This window comes from Trifolium pratense, linkage group LG5, assembly GCF_020283565.1.
Source record: "Trifolium pratense cultivar HEN17-A07 linkage group LG5, ARS_RC_1.1, whole genome shotgun sequence".
Classification (NCBI taxonomy): domain Eukaryota; kingdom Viridiplantae; phylum Streptophyta; class Magnoliopsida; order Fabales; family Fabaceae; genus Trifolium; species Trifolium pratense.
In genome coordinates, this window is record NC_060063.1 from 54,717,973 (window position 1) to 54,735,015 (window position 17,043).

General features: G+C 32.1%; 3 protein-coding genes across 6 annotated transcripts; 2 read left to right on the forward strand and 1 right to left on the reverse strand.

Annotated features, from left to right (window-relative positions):
* Positions 1-937: 937 nt before the first annotated feature.
* Positions 938-4,098, forward strand: LOC123883252. The gene is made up of 5 exons (XM_045931997.1): positions 938-1,080; positions 1,177-1,329; positions 2,535-2,618; positions 3,453-3,602; positions 3,725-4,098. The coding sequence occupies exons 1-5, from the start codon at positions 1,039-1,041 to the stop codon at positions 3,782-3,784; spliced, it is 489 nt and encodes a 162-aa protein (XP_045787953.1). The 5' UTR covers positions 938-1,038; the 3' UTR covers positions 3,785-4,098.
* A 2,973-nt stretch (positions 4,099-7,071) lies between these two features.
* On the forward strand, positions 7,072-9,185 carry LOC123886912. Its single transcript, XM_045936184.1, has 7 exons — positions 7,072-7,126; positions 7,931-8,080; positions 8,165-8,260; positions 8,383-8,532; positions 8,612-8,692; positions 8,775-8,924; positions 9,030-9,185. Exons 1-7 carry the CDS (start codon positions 7,085-7,087, stop codon positions 9,183-9,185), a joined length of 825 nt encoding a protein of 274 aa, XP_045792140.1. The 5' UTR covers positions 7,072-7,084.
* Positions 9,186-12,846: 3,661 nt separating this feature from the next.
* LOC123883253 (chromo domain-containing protein LHP1-like) lies at positions 12,847-16,718 on the reverse strand. Of its 4 annotated transcripts, XR_006800138.1 has the most exons (7): positions 16,144-16,697; positions 15,407-15,432; positions 15,218-15,304; positions 13,832-14,656; positions 13,715-13,744; positions 13,323-13,383; positions 12,847-13,187 (listed from the first exon to the last, which is right to left on the reverse strand). XR_006800138.1 is itself a non-coding variant. In XM_045931998.1 (6 exons), the coding sequence occupies exons 1-6, from the start codon at positions 16,483-16,485 to the stop codon at positions 13,131-13,133; spliced, it is 1,398 nt and encodes a 465-aa protein (XP_045787954.1). In that variant the 5' UTR covers positions 16,486-16,718; the 3' UTR covers positions 12,847-13,130. The 4 variants fall into 4 exon arrangements, 3 of the variants coding, with proteins under 3 accessions (XP_045787954.1, XP_045787955.1, XP_045787956.1); XM_045931998.1 differs by lacking the exon at positions 13,715-13,744 and having other exon boundaries at positions 16,144-16,718; XM_045931999.1 differs by lacking the exon at positions 13,323-13,383.
* Between the last annotated feature and the right edge of the window lie 325 nt (positions 16,719-17,043).

Below are 17,043 nucleotides of genomic sequence, written 5' to 3' on the forward strand. Positions count from 1 at the left end.
CCCTACTGCAAGTTTGCAAACAACACCACCAAATCACCACCAGAACCGCCGTAGTAACAAGATGTGACACCACCAAATCACCAACATAATCGCCTCAGTAACAAGATGCGCCGGAAAACCACTTGAAACCTCCAAAATCCCGCCACCATAACACTGCACCTCTGCTGGGGTAGCAGGAAAAACTTCACAACAAAAACCACACCGTCGGAGAGCACGAAACCCACCTAATAATAACATCCAAATGCATCGGAACACACACCATAAAGGTTGAGTTACCGGAGAAACTGGATTACAAGGTGGTGTCGAGGGCCGACGGCCACTCATCACACCACCATAATTGATTCTACATTTTTTAAGAGGGGTTTTGGATGTTAGGGTTTGCTGGCGGCGGAAGGGGGGTCAGTGGAATCTTAATGTCATCAATGGGACGTATAATCACATAATGGCAAAAAGGTTTGAAGGTCACAAATATGTCTAGCGGCTTAAATCGGAAGAGGCAATATTGGTGTTTCTATTTCGACTCCGTGTTTCTTTTATACGCTTTGAATTTTCAATTTTGCCATTGTAAAAACCTCCGATTTGTAGAAACCATAGTTTTTTTACCTTGAAATTTTTTTTACCCTACCCACTGTAGGTATTTTTTTAAGGTACTCATTAAGTATGAGCTAAATTGACATCCATATTTTTCCCGATCATTTTTAGATTCTGATAGTTTTTTAAAAGCCGTGACAGCAAACAAATGCAATATTTTTAAAAGTAATTATTTTTATAAAAATAAAAGTGATACTAATAGTTAGTTGGTTCAGTGGTGATTGGCGCTGAACTAGGTAGGAAAGACCGCGGTTCGATTTCTGCAACTACAATCGGAAGGTTGAAACCACTTGATACCAAAATTGATCTCGAACCAGATTAAACTGGTGGCGAAATAAAAAAAAAATAAAAAAATAAATGGGAACATTCATTCATTTATGTTAACCTTTACATAACAGTTCACTTCTTACCTGACAGTTTTTTCATCATCGGAGACGCCGTGGATTGATGGAGCCAACCAATCACATATGGGTCATCGTCAAAGAAACGGTTCGTTAATTCCTTCTCTATCTAAGTTCTTAATAATAATAATAGTAATAAATTTGCAATTCCATTTGATTTTTGAATGTTGTTGTTGTAATGTAGAATGGGATTCAAAACATACATTTTAGGATGAGAAGAAATTATCAAATGAAAAAGATGATGAATGTTTACTGTGATCGTTCATCTCTTGATTTCGACTCAATCGTTTTTTTCTTTAAAGGTGTTCGCATTTGGCCAGATCAGACTCCATACGAGGTATTAGTACTTCCTTAATTTCTCTTTTTGTTAGGATTCAATTATTTGAACTTATCCGCGGCGGCGCCGATAAACACTTGTGATATTGTTTGGGAGAACTTACTTACTTTTGAAAATAGATTATGAGATGTTCATAAGTTGTTTTTAGTAAGCTAAGCTCTTTATGATTAGCTTATGAAAATAGTTTGACTTTGATTTTATCTTTGTGCAGTAGAAATAGCTTATTCATAAGCACTTTATGGGCCTGTTTGTTTGAGATTTAAAAAAAAATCATTTTGAAGAAAATAAAGCTATTTTCTGTTTGTTTACAATAAAAATCTATTTTTTTTAAGATGGTTAAGGATGATGAGTGATAAAAAAATGGATTTTGATAAAAGCTAATGAAAATAGATTCTCATTTTGATGAAAAAAATGATTTTTTTACTAAAATCATTTTTGGAAAAATCTGAAACAAACACAAGTAAGATAAAAAAATGGATTTTTTTTGGAAAAAATAGATTTTTTTGATGAAAAATCTTAAACAAACAGGCCCTGTATGTCAAGAGCTTATGCAATTAGCTGCAAAATAAGATGGTTATCTAAATATAGGGCTAAAATCACTAAACTTTTAGGGTTTGTTTGAGAGTTTAGAAGGGAAAGAAAGGGAAGACTTTGGAAAAAGAAACGCGGAAAGGAAAATGGAAGAAATGATGATAAATGTATTGGAAAACACATTTCCATGAATGCTACCTTTAACCTTTAAAGGACTAAAAACACCAACGTTTTTTGACACACAAATTTGATAACAAACTTACACAACAATTTAGATGGTTAACATATTAACAAAGTTCAAAAAAAGGTGGTTAATTGCGTTCGGTGGATCATTAATTTCTATAATAAGGTGTCACAACTAATTAACCATGCTCTCTGAATGTGATTAACTGTGATTTCTTAAGTGTTCAAATATACATCACATACATTAGTCATAATCTGTGTTAAAATTTACACCTAAAGATCATGGTTAATGCCGTTGAAAATCGTGGTTGGTTCAGTGGAGACTTTTAATTAGTAAGAACACTGTGTTATATTCATTAATTATCTATCTAATGCAATTAATCAATGTATTCGAGTCTAAACTGATATTTTATAACTAAACAAATATTTAACTCATTATTGTTATACTCTATATTATTGAGTTTTGACTTGAAAATTATATTTTGCTGCAGCTGGATATAGAAGATGGGGATGAAATACATGCTGCCTTGTATGAACATTGGAGAGAATGCATCAACATCGATGTCAAAGGCCAGGTTCGTCTGTTCCTTCCATTCTTTTGGGTTTTCAGTCTAATGTTGATTTTTATTTTTTTATTTTGAGATGCCTATGTTTTTCTTATTAGTAACCTTTTCACCAATATTATCGATAACTGATCTTAATAGGGTCTTTGGTCTATCCATGTTTTTTCATCCACAATGCTCAAATTCGAGTACTAACTGTAAGATATTTGAGTCCATATCTACTTGGAGCAAGTTAATGTTGGTTGAGGACTGAGGAGGCTTTGTTTATGGTTTATTTTGAATCTGGATTCATGGGGTTGGATGAAATTTAAAACTTAGAAACTAGTTCCGTTGTCGAAAGTAGGTTTTTTGGAAGGAGATGAGCTTTTGTTTGCCTTTGAAAGAGGAAAAACAGTGTTTATCTGACTTTGGATTTTCTATCCAGATTTTACTTTGTTACTAAAAGCCTATTGAAAGTGTTATTGATAGAATATTCATAAATTGAAGTTAAATAATTTGAATTCTTCACTTAAGTTAAAGTTTTAAAAAGGTCTTTTATCTTCTTTTTTTCGTGTCACGTTTGTCCTTTATAAAATGTTTACACATTTGAACCAACTTTCGTTCTTAATCCATCCACTTATGTTACACTCTAAGTGGATTAAGAATCAGTGTCTATTTGTGGTGCTGAGTTGTGAAACATTGTTTATAGTATATATCATTTGATGGTCAATCACACAACTTTTCTAACAAAAATTGATTAAGAATGAAAGTTGTCTCAACCGTGTAATGATAAAAGATCAAGTTATTGTCATAGCTTTGGAAACCTGAACTTGTATCACCCTAATTTGGGAATTTCGGATATTGTAGGTTGGGTACGAAGCTTCCTACAGCTTCCAAAGAAACCGTCCATTGAAAAAGCTTATGGATGAATATTGCAATCAATATAATCTGGATGTTAGCCAAGTTTGTTTTTTGTTTGATGGGCGTCTCGTCCAAGCTGAGCAGACTCCACACGAGGTTTGTGTTTGTCAACATCTCTTCATTATTTATTTCATTTAAATGTTGGCTATATTCTTATAATAATGATCGTCTCATTGTCATAATTCTTGGTTTTCTGCTCCAAATTATATTTGATGCAGCTGGGAATTGAAGATGGCGATGAAATCCTTGCCATGCTTCATCTGAGAAGACATGTTTAGTGTTTATGAAGAAATGCTTGCCATGCTTCATTGTAGATGAAATTAGTTTAACTTTGGACTAGGCAAGTTAATGCAGAATATATGTACCTTCTATTTTCTAGTAATATTATGCATCAGTTGCAGCTGTACTTTGCACTTCCTAATTAATTAATCTTAGGTATAAATTATGGATGGGATTATCAGACTCATAGTTAATATGCATCAGTTGGCTCCATGAGGTTGTGATCTGTAGAATATATGAACTCTGAATGGCTATTGAATTTTGGGCTTATGTTCTAAAAATGAATTTTATGAAAATGAATTTTAGTAGTTGACATGTAATTTTAGTTTTGATGGTCCAAAAATATTTTCAATTGATGCTCTTCATGTTTTCTTTATACTTTGAGGATCAAAGTTATAGTAAATTCTAATCTAGCTTGGCTTTATAAGTGTTATTAACATTTAAAAAATATTTAAAATTTTAACAAGATATAATATAATGATAGAGATAATGACTTAATTGATACAATGTTAGATTGACCAGAACAGTGAAATAATAAATACATGACTCGTATTTAACTAATGTCATAAAGACAGAGTTGTGAATTTTTGCTTTTAGAGTTTCTAATAGTAGTAATTTTTAATATTAATTTACAAAAGATTATTTATAAAGATGGTCTAATGCAGCACTCACATCAAAATTATTGTAGTATATCATATGTTCCCATTGGATATTTGGCAGGTTGAAATAGAACTTCCAGTAATGGTTGAAGTTCGAACTCTGAATCTCTTATTTTTATGCGTGAATCTTATTTTTATATTGTTCTGTCTATAAAATAAAGGCTTAATTAGTAAAATGGTCCCTTAAAGATATTTTTGGTTTCATATTGGTTCCTTAAAGAAAAAAAGGTCCAAATAGGTCCCTTAAAGAAAAAAAAGTCCGAATAGGTCCCTTAAAGACATATCCGTTAATCAGTTTGGTCCTATTTAGACCTCTTTTTAGGGACCAAACTGATTAACGGAGATGTCTTTAAGGGACCTATTCGGACTTTTTTTTCTTTAAGGGACCTATTTGGACCTTTTTTTCTTTAAGGGACCAATCTGAAACCAAAAATGTCTTTAAGGGACCATTTTATTAATTAAGCCTAAAATAAATAAAAAATAAAATAAAAAATGCATGGTATGTACTTCCTCCGTACCACAATATATGTCATTTTGACACTTTTACGATTATTAAGAAATGTAATGATTGTTGTATGGAAAAGAGAAATTATGAGTTAGTTTACAAAATTACCCTTCATTAATTGTATGAGAAGATAAATTAAAGAATTGAAGAAGAGAGAGTAAAAAATAATTAAGGGTATAAGAGAAAAAATAGCATTAAATGCTTCATTCGTAATGTCAAGTGACATAAATTGTGGTATAAATTTTTTCTTCAAAATGACATATATTATATTGTGGTATGGAGAATACTATGTATTGTTACTTCCTATTAGAGCATAAAGTAGTAAGCTCTAATCGTTGATCAGAAAATCTTTTCACAAAATCATCTAAATCGTCTGCATCACCTATTGCATCTACATCAAGAACAGAGCAGTCTAAGACTTTCAATCTTCTTGCACACTCTTTCATTTTTCTCATTTTGTTTGAATTTGTGATTTAGTTATTCATTTTATTACTATTTTTGTGTGTTTATTATTATTTGTTGGAGAAATCTGTATATTTTTAATAATACACTTTGTTCCAATCGTGCACGGCGATAATCAAATTAATTCGTGCAAAAACACGTAACTTATTTAAAAAAATTTAAAAAAATGTTAACTAATGTTTTAGGGTATTAGTTAAGGAAACTAAAAATAAAAAAATTGTTTTGAAACTTTGTAGTTAATATTCTTAAATATAAATAATACTATTGTTTTCAATGTATAATATACCTTTTTATATTCTTAAGTAGAACCCTGAAGACACTAACTCTTAATTTTAAATGCAATATTTTAGACATTTATACTAATTATTAGAACTATATTTTATTTTTCTGATGATGGGAATGTGTATGATCAACTTTTTTTTTTCTTTCACCCTTTGGTTCCTAGGGGAAGGGGATCCTAGTAGTCCAGAGTTTGGGAAAAATTTTAGCATCAAGTAGTTCCAGTCTCCTACCAAATTTAGCGTCAATCACAACTAAACCAACTAATATTTGGTTTTAAAAAGACGTGCAACACAAGGAATAAAAAGTGTTGTGCATCTGTTAGAGGAATAAAAACTGAAAATTTGAAGTTTTGTCAAAACGTGGGTCCTAGCTAGCACCAAGCTACCAGCATGACACGTGCCCAAGTTTCGTTATGCAGTGTTGCTTGCGGTTTGATGGTACACTACACTACACATCGGTTACAGAAGAGAAATGATGGGAAGTGGAAGTATTTCGTGCCCCGAGGCACACACTTCATCATGGAAAAACACAAACTTTTACTATTTCATCTGGTTCTATATATAAGAGAAAGTCTACTTTTTAGATTCATTAATAATTTAATGTAAAATCTAAAAAGTAAATTTTCTCTTATGTATAGGATTGGAGAGAGTATTACGTTAAACTCCGCTGCGATAATGATACTATAGGCGAGGTTCTGCGAAAAAATAGCTGTACAATAGTTATAATAGTAACTTATGAAAGTGGTGCATGATAAATATATTTTTTTTTATTGTATTCACAAAATTTGAATTTTTTATTTTATTCTCTTAAATATTTTATAAATAATAAAAATTACTCCATCCATCACAAAATAATTATCACAATTTGATTGTGTACACTATTCATTCAAGCTACTTTAACGATATTTTTTTATTTTTTTATTAATGTATAAAGAAAAATATTAACATATGAAATTTTGTTAGATTTGTCTCAATGAGTACTATCAAAATATCAATTTTTTCATAATTTTTAATAATACACAATTAAATATATTAATGATTAAAATTGTGGATCGGCAACTGTGTGCAGTAGCTAAATGTGACAATTATTTTGGGAATAGGGTATGCGAATGTGACTACATGTCCCCGTCTTGTTAGCACCTGCATTACATTACACTCATGAAATGAAAAACTGTTTTCAGTTTCAAAACATAATAAACAAAATGAAAATGACATATATAACCCAATAGAGTAGCTACTATATATATATATATATATATATATATATATATATATATATATATATATATATATATATATATATATATATATATATATATATATATATATATATATATATATATATAAGAGTTTCACACACAGCACATAGCTATTGGCACAAACGTAGAAGACATGAAACAGGACACACATATCATCCTCAAGGTCAATGGCCAGGTTTGCTTAGGTCTTTCATTTTCAGTATGGTTCTTTTTTATTTTTATTTTTTTTATGTCTTATGTTGGATAATGTTGTTATTGAGGTTCAAGACCCAAAACAAAATGTTGTTATTGAGGTTTATTTTGATTTTGGATTCATGGGGTTGGTTAAAAATTAAACCTTTATTGTTTATACTTATAGTTTCTAACAATGTGGTTACTTAAACTGAGAATTTTATTTTGTTGTTTTTACATCCAAACAAAGTATAACTTGGCCATTTTATTTTTGGATTTTATTTGTTTTTACATTTTATACAAACCATCAATCAAAGTACTCATGTAATAAGCTTCAAAGTTTTCTATTATTATCTTTGTGTATCTATTTTCATTTTTAGTAGTTTGAATACTATAATGATTGTAGGCTAGTTTGTATTGACGATTTATTTGAGTTTATCTACTGATTAGTTGTTTTTGTGAGACGATTTAATGATTGTAGTCATGTTTATATTGACGAACGACTTATTTGAGTTTATCTACCGATTAACTGTTTTTGTTAGATTGCATGATTGTAGGCCGGTTTGTATTGATGACTTATTTGAGTTTATCAACTTATTAGATGTTTTTGTGACAGGAGAGAATTTATAGAAAACAACTTATGACATTTGATAAGCTGTTTTCAACTTATTTTCATAAGTTTTCCAAGATAGTTTAAAGGAACGGCTTATAGCATATATGAAAACAATTTATGATAAGTAATTTATGTTATAAGCTTGTTTATTTAAATAGGGCCTATATGCTAATGTATGGATTTTGGATACTGTAGGATGGGAATGCAACTTTTGTTTGTATTGATAGAAGCAGTCAACTGAAAACGCTCGTGAAAGCTTACTGTGATCATCATTCCGTAGATCTTAACTCAGTTACTTTCTGGTTTGATGGGAATCAACTCCAGGGAGATCATTCTCTCGCTGAGGTTCGTGTTTACTGACATTTGCGCTTGTTGTTTCGCTTTTGTTCTGTTAATCATTGGTTAATGACTTCAAAATGTATTTTGTAGCAGCTGCATATGAATGATTGGGATCAAATAGATGCCATCTTCTATGATCCGAGTGCTTGCGTCAACCTCAAAGTCAGCCTGAATTTCAAGGGCAAGGTTTGTTCTTAGATGTTAGATCAATAATCATTCGATTAGTCTTTGTTACCGTTATAACTCAGGAAACCTGAATTTAGTGGTATACTATATATACAATAATTTGTGGATTTTGAATGATGTAGATTGAGAATGAGTTTTTCTCCAACGTTCGTAGAAGCGATCAATTGAAAAATCTTATGGATGATTACTGTCGTCGATATTGGTTGGATATTGATGGAGTTGCTTTTCTCTTTAACGGCCGTCTCCTCCGGGCTGAGCAGACTCCTGACGAGGTTTGTGTTTGCTGAGACTTTTTCATTCTTTTTATGACCGTTATATTCTTGGTTTATGACTTAAAATATTTTTTTGTAGCTGCAATTGGTGAACGGCGATGAGATAGATGTTGTTTTCTATGATCAACTTGCACGCATGAAACTGAAGGTCAAGCGTCAGGTTCGTCGCATACAATTTTTTTTATAGTCGAATGTTAATTAGTATACTAGTTCTGTTAATTTGTGGTTTCTTGATGTTGTAGGATGGGAATGAAATTTTCTTTTCGGTTAACAAAAGCACTCAACTGAAAAAGCTCATGAATGCTTACTGTGATCATCATTCTGTAGATTTCAACTCAATTGATTTTCTGTTTAATGAGCATCGCATACAGGAGGAGCAGTATCCAGATGAGGTTCATGTTAGCCGACATTTATTCATCGTTTACTTCAAGACTAGTTAATAGTTATACTCTTGTTTACATTATTAGTTTATGACTTGAAAGTATATTTTGCTGCAGTTGCAAATGGAGGACGGAGATGAAATAGATGCTATCGTCTATGATCAGAGCAGACGCATCAACCTCAAGGTCACGAGCCAGGTTAGTCTTTTCCTACAAATATTACCTTTTTTTGGTCTAAAGATCGTTCATGTTATTTCCATGTTTGATATGTGACATCAGTTACCGATGCGGTTGTGGCCGGGCACTGCTGCAACTGTATGGGGGAATTTGTATGTTTTAGGTTGGGTTTGAGGCTTTCTTTAGGATCAATAGAAGCACTCGGTTGAAAAATCTTATGGATGTGTATCGTCATCGGTATTGCTTTGATTTCAATGGAGTTGCTTTTCTGTTCAATGGGCGACTCATCGAGGCAGATCAGACTCCCGATGAGGTTTGTGTTCGCCAACACGTATTCATTATTTCATTTCTTCATTTCATGCCATATTCTTTGTTGGTTTACTAATTGAATCAAAAATATATTTGATGCAGCTGCGAATGCAGAATGGAGATGAAATGCTAGCAGTGCTTCAGCTGAGATGTGTTTAGCTTTTAGTGGATTTAGTTTTTTGCTAGGATAAGCTAATTAATTCATTGATTTTTTGGGATTGGAATTGGAATTATTATTTTTGGTTGGAATAGGCAATTTTGCTGCATTGATCTTGTGTAAATTTCACCGGAGGTGGTGCAGTTTAATCTACACCTTCCAATTTTTTATTTTATTTGAATGAACAATAGACAAAAAAAAAATGGAAGGCTGAGATTCAACATGAGGTAAATTTGACCGGAGAAGATCTCCTCTCCTATGTCAAATATTTGCCGGTCAGAATTGTGTTCAAATAGCATGCCTTAAAATATTATATATGTAAACTCACTTGCACACTAAATTTTGTATATATCATTTACAACAATATGAATGAGAGGTCCTATGTTGGAACCTTAAGTATAATCTCACTTTATAAAAGATAATACAAAATAATAAAGAGCAAAACTAAGAGCAATGTTCCCAAGCCAAATCCATATTCATCATAATCATGGCTAGGGCTATTAACATAACTACGTTTTGTACCATAAGATGACCAATTAAAGAAAGAAAATAAATATGGGAAGTAAATAACCACAAAAAATAAAAGAACAAGAAGCACAAGGATTAAAGTAGTGAAACTTTTCTCTTCAGCTTCAGAAGCCATTTGATAGAAAGATATTGACATGTCAAAAAGTGATAGCATACTTGAACCATAGATTATCATTCCCAAGACTATTAACATTAGAGATGGTAACAATGGTGATGGACCTTCCATGACTATGTTACTATATGATTATAATGTTGAAAGAATAAATCCATGCATGCAATGTAATTTATGGCTTGAGAATTATATGATGTGTTTGATTGTTGTAGATACAGTATATTAATGGAATGATTTATATTAAACTATTTATTTGGTGGCACAAAAAATAATTGGTTGAGCTATCCCAACGTCTCTTGAAGTAATTAACCTTTTTCAAAATCAATTTTTTTTTAAAAAAATCGTATGATTTTCTCTAGACACATAATAGAAGTTAATATAAAAATAAAGTCTTTAAACTTATCAACATTATGTTATTCTAATTGAAACTAAACTCGAATCCATTAAATAAGATTTTAGATTCGAGCTTTGTGAATATGTTAAATGTAGTTGTATTCCACAATTGCGTTTAGTTATTGATAAAAAAGTCAATTGATATTTCATACTAATACCAACGTTACAAAAATAAAGTTATCCGGATGCCAACGCGTTTTGTTACATCGGTACTTTAAGAAGAAAAAAAAATTTAGTAAACCAAAGTATCTAATTGCCAACGGTTTTTTTTTTTTTAAACTTGGTATCCGGCCTGCCAATGGGATTTGTTACGTCAATACTTTTAAAAAGTTAACTTTTTGAGTAAATCAATCAATGTATTTAGATGCCAACGGGTATTATCATATCGGTGTTTTAAAAAAGATTATTTGAGTAAATCAATGTATTTGGATGCCAACGGGTTTTATTATATTCAATGTACTTTAAAAAATTAATTTTTTTTTTTAGTAAATCAAGCATCTAAATGACAACGGGGTTTTGTTACATATGTACTTTAAAAAAAAACAACTTTTGTACAATAAATCAATGTATCTTGATGCCAATGGATTTTATTACTTTCTCTAATTCTTATAATAAAATAAAAAATTACTTTTTAGATTCATAACATAACATATATACCAAAATTTATTAAGAGTGTGTTTAGATTTACTTTGACTTTTAAAGAATAATGTGGAATTTTCTTTTGTTAACATTCAAGAGAAAAAGTTAGCCATGTAAAAATTTGTTGGAAAGTGCTAACTAACTTAGGAACATGAAAAGGAAAAATGTGGTAGATAGTTGAGAAAATGAGTTAGATGGGGTAGTCAACTAATAAGAGTGAATAATTCCAATCAACTACTCCCTCCGTCCCAAAAAGAATGACCCAGTTGACCGAAACACGCATGCCAATGCATAACTTTGGCGACTAATATCTTTAATTGTATAATAGTAAAAATTATAAAAATTGATATTTTGAAAATACTCATCGAGACGAATCTAACAACATCTTATATGTTAATATTTATTTTTATTTATTAGTAGAAAAATATGGTCAAAACAATATATATGAATAGTGCATATATTCAAAATGGGTCATTCTTTTTGGGACGGAGGGAGTAATGAACTTGGTATAAATAAATGTATTAAAGTACTATACTTGATGATCTAGTCCTAGCAATCAAATGAAAAGTTGAGCACTCAAATTAATCAATTGATGAAGAAGTTGAGTCAATCCACAAAATATTTAATTGAGTTTTAGTTTATTGGACTAGTAGATGTATAGACTAAGTTGGTCAAAAAATATTTTGTAGTTATAACATCATTCCATTCATTCCTTTGAGTGTTTCTCTTGGAGTCCTTACTTTCTCACACGCTTTATGGAATTCCAAAATTACACCTCATAAGATGATCAACGGGTGTTGACAATTTCGGTGGGCAAATTTCATACAGAGCAAAAAATTCTGGCTTTAAATGAGGCCCCCGCAAGTAGACTGTGAGATTGGTCCCCTTGAATTAGTCGGTCCTAAGGCCGGATACCAAGTTTTCAAAAAAAATCAATGGGTGTTGATGGGGTGTAAAATTTGGAAAAACAGAGTTCGTCACTTAAAGTGTGAACTCTTTTAACCGGTGAATCTTTTAAAAATATTTTTATAGGGGTGAACAAAGGATGAGGGGACAAAAATATTAAATTTTATAAGGTTCGATAGTTAAAGTGTGAACTCACTTCACACTTTAAGTAACAAACAGTTTTTCCAGATTTTGCACCATTGAGTTCACACTTTAAGTAGCGAACTTTGTTTTTCCATATTTTATGCCCCCTTTAACACTCGTTAGTATCTTGCGAGGGGCTATTTTTGGAATTCCATATGGCGCATGAGAAAGGGAGGGAAAAATCTTTTCAAACCAAACACTTGTGTTTCATATTAAGTGAACCAAGTGACAAAGGACTCAAGATCCCCACCAATGACCTTTCATTGAGATTCACCATGCATAGGATTTTTTCTCTAAACTGTTAGTATCAAGCAGTGTTGTCAATCGCGGATCGTAGGAAATGGCAGTTTAAACACATTCAGCTATGCAACAATGTTAAAGCGCCGCTATTTAACAACACTTTGTACTAAATTATAAATAGCGTATAGAGGAACATTGACGATATATTCATATTCCGCTACGCTATAGCACCTCTATTTGAAAACACATTGTATCAGATCAATCAACCAATCACAGTACTAAAAAAAATATGTTAACCAAGCACAAAATGCGGACAAATAAATAAACAAGTTCCAGAAATTTTAAAATTAAACCAAAAGCGAGTTTTGTTCTCGAACTCTAAGAAACCAGCACCTGTCAGCATTCATTGCAGTATGTAGCCACAAACTATTCCGCAGTTTAAATAGTCATCAAAATAATACCTATGTATCACTAACAAACAAAGCTTTCATTACCCTTAACTATCTCCAGCATCTACAAAATAACTAAGAACACATCAAAATCTAGCTAGAAGCTCCTTCCTATAACTCTTCAATCACGCTGGTTTTGGTTTTGGAGTGTAGCGCAGATGTTGCTCATAGTAATCAATCAGCTGAAATATAAGAAAAACAAAACATGAGCTTCATGGCAAAATAATAAAAACGAAAACACAACAAAAAAACAGCATAGAAACATCTTGATATAAGCCTATGAATAAACCATGCAAAGTTAGAGATGGGGGGATTACTAGGATCGGATGATATGTTTTGAGATATTTATTATCGACCGTAACTTCTGATCCATCCGACCTATAAAGTTTAAACCAGATAAGCTTTGTGTCAAGAAGAGGCTTGTCAGATGATCAAATAATACAGCTAATTTCGTGAAAGAGGTGTGATTGATACAAGTTTAGGTACAAAGTTATAGGATAAAAATGAAATCCAACACTTTCATAGAATCGCGGTAAATAATGTTGCAAACTTATGACTGGTTTTGTATATTAACAGAAGCATGATAAACTTAATGATATCAAGAAATAAGCATTAAAATTGAGCTCATGAACCAAATGTTATCATTGTTGATGATGAACAATATGTATTCAGAACTATACTGAAAATCAATTCTCGAAGAAAATATTACCTTACAAGATGTGTAAAACGCTATTTATCTCTGCAAGGTTTTTATGAAAAAATGCAGCTGTGAAATTTCGGACAAAGGTATATAAATTAAATTTACAGTTAAAGTTGAGTAACTGACCTTAAAGCCTCAAAAGTCACCAAAACATCCTGCACGGGGCTTGCTACCGCAGCTTTAAAGTCTACCGGCTTTATAATCTTGACAATATCACATGCAGGTTTAACAGGTTCCGGCATTGTATGACTACTAGGAGCCACCACATTATCAGTAACACCTGTTTTTGCTGGCTCAGCTGTACCAACCGGTGCAGAATTTGGTATTTGTGTATCATCCAGCTTACTAGCACTTGAATCTTTCATGAACCTCTTCACAGATAATGACTTTCTCCGTCTGTTTGCTGACCTGCTGGGGCCATTTTTAACTTGTTCTGTGCCAACCACATTGTTTTCAGTAATCGGTTCTGTACCAACCGCATTCGGCAGATCATTCATTTGAGTATTTTCAGGAGAAACCATAGCTTCTTGAAATGGTATTGCGAGGTTGTCCGCGCCATTTCCATTGGTTGTTGCCGCTTTTAGTTCGCTTAGCTTAGGATCATACTCTTTTTCCTCGTTATTTAGAGGAACCTCTTGTGGAACATTTTCAGACCTACTACCATCAGCATAATCAGTTCTTTTGAGATTGCTTCCATCACCGTCACTCTCTACTTCATCGGCAAACAGCACGGTCTGAGGAAATGCAGGAATGTCAGGAATAGCAGGAATAATAGGTTTTTCCTCAAGAGGGGCAGACTGTGAATTGTTTTGAGCTGCCTGTGAATTGTTCTTAGTAGTTTTTAAGCATCTAAGGCTGTAAGGAGTGGCCGAACGCTCCACCCTCTTCTTTAGAGGAGCGCTATGAACCACTTCCTTGCGTTTGCGCTTCCGCTGCTTTCCTGAATTAAAGCTTCAAAACAACAAAGAAACAAATAATTTGTAAGCAAACAATTTATACAAAATCCAGTCATTAAGTCAACCCAGTTTCGAACAATCAATGTCTTTGACCTATGCTTATAGATAGTTCTTTCATAATCAACGCAAACGCAGATTATACATAAGAACCTGAGCCTATCTAGTATCTACCAGCATAAGAACTTGTCACACTATTTGGAAGAACTTATGAAAACCGCTTATAGCTTATATGAAAAAAGTTTATAGAAAATAGATTATACATAAGAACTTATATGAAAAGTGCCTAAGCTATTAACATTTAGTTAAGTAACTTTATCCAAACAAGGCCTAAGACCTAAGTCTATCCAGTTTCCGACAATCAAAGTCTTTGACCTAAGCTTATACACAATTTATTCTTTTTTTTTTTTGACTAAAAAATACACAATTTATTCTTAATCATAGCAAACACAACACAAATATAAAACATAAACTAGAACATGTTTTTCATCCTTACTCATTATTTAGCACAAGATCTTAAACAAAATGCGAAACACTATGCATAAGAACAAGGGCATACCTCTCCTCAAAAGCCTCGATAACATCCGGAACGCCAACTAAATTTTCCGGAGGCTCCCAAGTGTTTGCTGATTCATCCCATCCCAACCTTCAATGATTTACAAACAAACAAAATATCATTTAATAAATCACATTTTGCCCTATAAATTTGCCACGAAAAAACCAAAACAAAGTAAAAGTAGGAACTCACCATTTGACAAAGTACTCCAGCTTTCCCTGTAAAATTGTCATACAAAAATACACACATTGTCAGTCAAAACAGAAATGAAGCAAAAAATTATCATCAAACTTAAGTGTGTTTGGTTCTACAGCGACAAAAATTGATTTTGAACGAATTAATTCAGACAAAAAGTGAGTTGAAGATAAAGTAATTTATGTTTGGATACATTCATGTAAAAGTTAGTTGAACCATAAATTCGAGCCTAAAAATCAATACTGGAATCTAAAGCTACAAATTCTAACTTAATCAATTTTATTCATAACCCCAAGGAGTTGAGGGTTTTTTTCTACTACACCACACTACACTAGGCTCTACACATTGTGGAAGGATACCACCGAAAAGAAGGGAACGCTCTGCTGGATGCGTCGGATCCCATATAACAACGCGAGTGAACTGTGCTTAGACGCTTGAGTACAACTAAACATGTCAAAATCAATTATAGCCTGCTGAAACGAATTTTGGATACATTCATGTAAATGTCCGTTAAACCATAAATTTGAACCTAAAAATCAATACTAGGATATAAAGCTACGAATTCTAGCTTCAATTTAAACGAGATTCTACTCGACTACAAACGAACATGTCAAAATCAATTATACACCTCAGGAATCAATTTCTGTTCCTCAAAAAGTGGAACCAGTCATAAACTACCACACACAAAAAAACAAAAACAAAAATAAACTAAATGATGGAAAAAAAAATGTGACCTTTCGGATTCTCTTGCGACGAATAACTTCAACTTCATAGAACCCATCATCAAGAGAAGGAATTTTTTGTTCAAGTTCAGGATCATCAACCCCATTTTCTTGTTGTTCTTCATCTGATTCATCTTCTTCAGAATCTTCAACTTGGGTTTCCTCATTTCCCACTTTTTTCAACTGGGTATTCTCCTTTTCAGTAAAAGAACAATCTTTGTCACCTTCAACACCATCATCAGCACTATTTCCATTTCCATCACTTCTTTCTACAGCAGGAACATCATTCGGAGCTCCCAAGGTTGTTGTTGTTGTTGTTGTTGTCTTCTTCATCATCTCTTCTTCACCCTTCATTATAAGTACCCAAAAAAAATTAAGAAAATGACCAAAAAAAAAGTTCAGCAACAACGTTTGAACAAAAACATCATCGTATTCTCCGAGCTAGAAACATAAACAGAAACAAAAACAGGAAAAGTGTTCATTTTGTTGTGTGGATTCAAGATTGCGTATGAGAGAGAGTGAAGGTGAGTTGTGAATGAATGAATCTATGGAAAATCCATTCTTGTGTTTTATTTAACTCTCTCTCTCTCACATCAATTTTTTGGTTTTTTTGACTTTTATTATTTATCTTTTTTTCTCACTTTTATTATTTTATTTACAAAAAACATTATTTCGGTTTTTAAGGATTTTGTTTTCCCTTTCTCTATTTACACACACATTGTGGGTTTTTTCGGAATGTTCGTCTACGTTTATGGATTTTAGCTGTTTTTTGTTTTTTCATTCTTTAAATAACCAAAAAAATAAATATATTTTCTAAATAATTAATGGTTTCAAACTTCTTTATTATAACATTTTTTAATGGTAACGGATAAATTAGGTATTATCTGCGTTTAACCATAAAGATTAATCATT

What these genes read in the sequence shown, in the direction of transcription:
- LOC123883252 (XM_045931997.1), top strand. Translation starts at nt 1,039, where the DNA reads ATGGAGCCAACCAATCACATATGGGTCATCGTCAAAGAAACG. An exon ending in CAGATCAGACTCCATACGAG is followed by an intron (nt 1,330 to 2,534) that starts GTATTAGTACTT and finishes ATTTTGCTGCAG; the next exon opens with CTGGATATAGAAGATGGGGA. An exon ending in CTGAGCAGACTCCACACGAG is followed by an intron (nt 3,603 to 3,724) that starts GTTTGTGTTTGT and finishes TATTTGATGCAG; the next exon opens with CTGGGAATTGAAGATGGCGA.
- LOC123883253 (XM_045931998.1), bottom strand. Translation starts at nt 16,485, where the DNA reads ATGAAGGGTGAAGAAGAGATGATGAAGAAGACAACAACAACAACAACA. An exon ending in GTCGCAAGAGAATCCGAAAG is followed by an intron (nt 15,433 to 16,143) that starts GTCACATTTTTT and finishes ACAATTTTACAG; the next exon opens with GGAAAGCTGGAGTACTTTGT. An exon ending in ATCGAGGCTTTTGAGGAGAG is followed by an intron (nt 14,657 to 15,217) that starts GTATGCCCTTGT and finishes GTTGTTTTGAAG; the next exon opens with CTTTAATTCAGGAAAGCAGC.
- LOC123886912 (XM_045936184.1), top strand. Translation starts at nt 7,085, where the DNA reads ATGAAACAGGACACACATATCATCCTCAAGGTCAATGGCCAG. An exon ending in GAGATCATTCTCTCGCTGAG is followed by an intron (nt 8,081 to 8,164) that starts GTTCGTGTTTAC and finishes TGTATTTTGTAG; the next exon opens with CAGCTGCATATGAATGATTG. An exon ending in GCCTGAATTTCAAGGGCAAG is followed by an intron (nt 8,261 to 8,382) that starts GTTTGTTCTTAG and finishes TGAATGATGTAG; the next exon opens with ATTGAGAATGAGTTTTTCTC.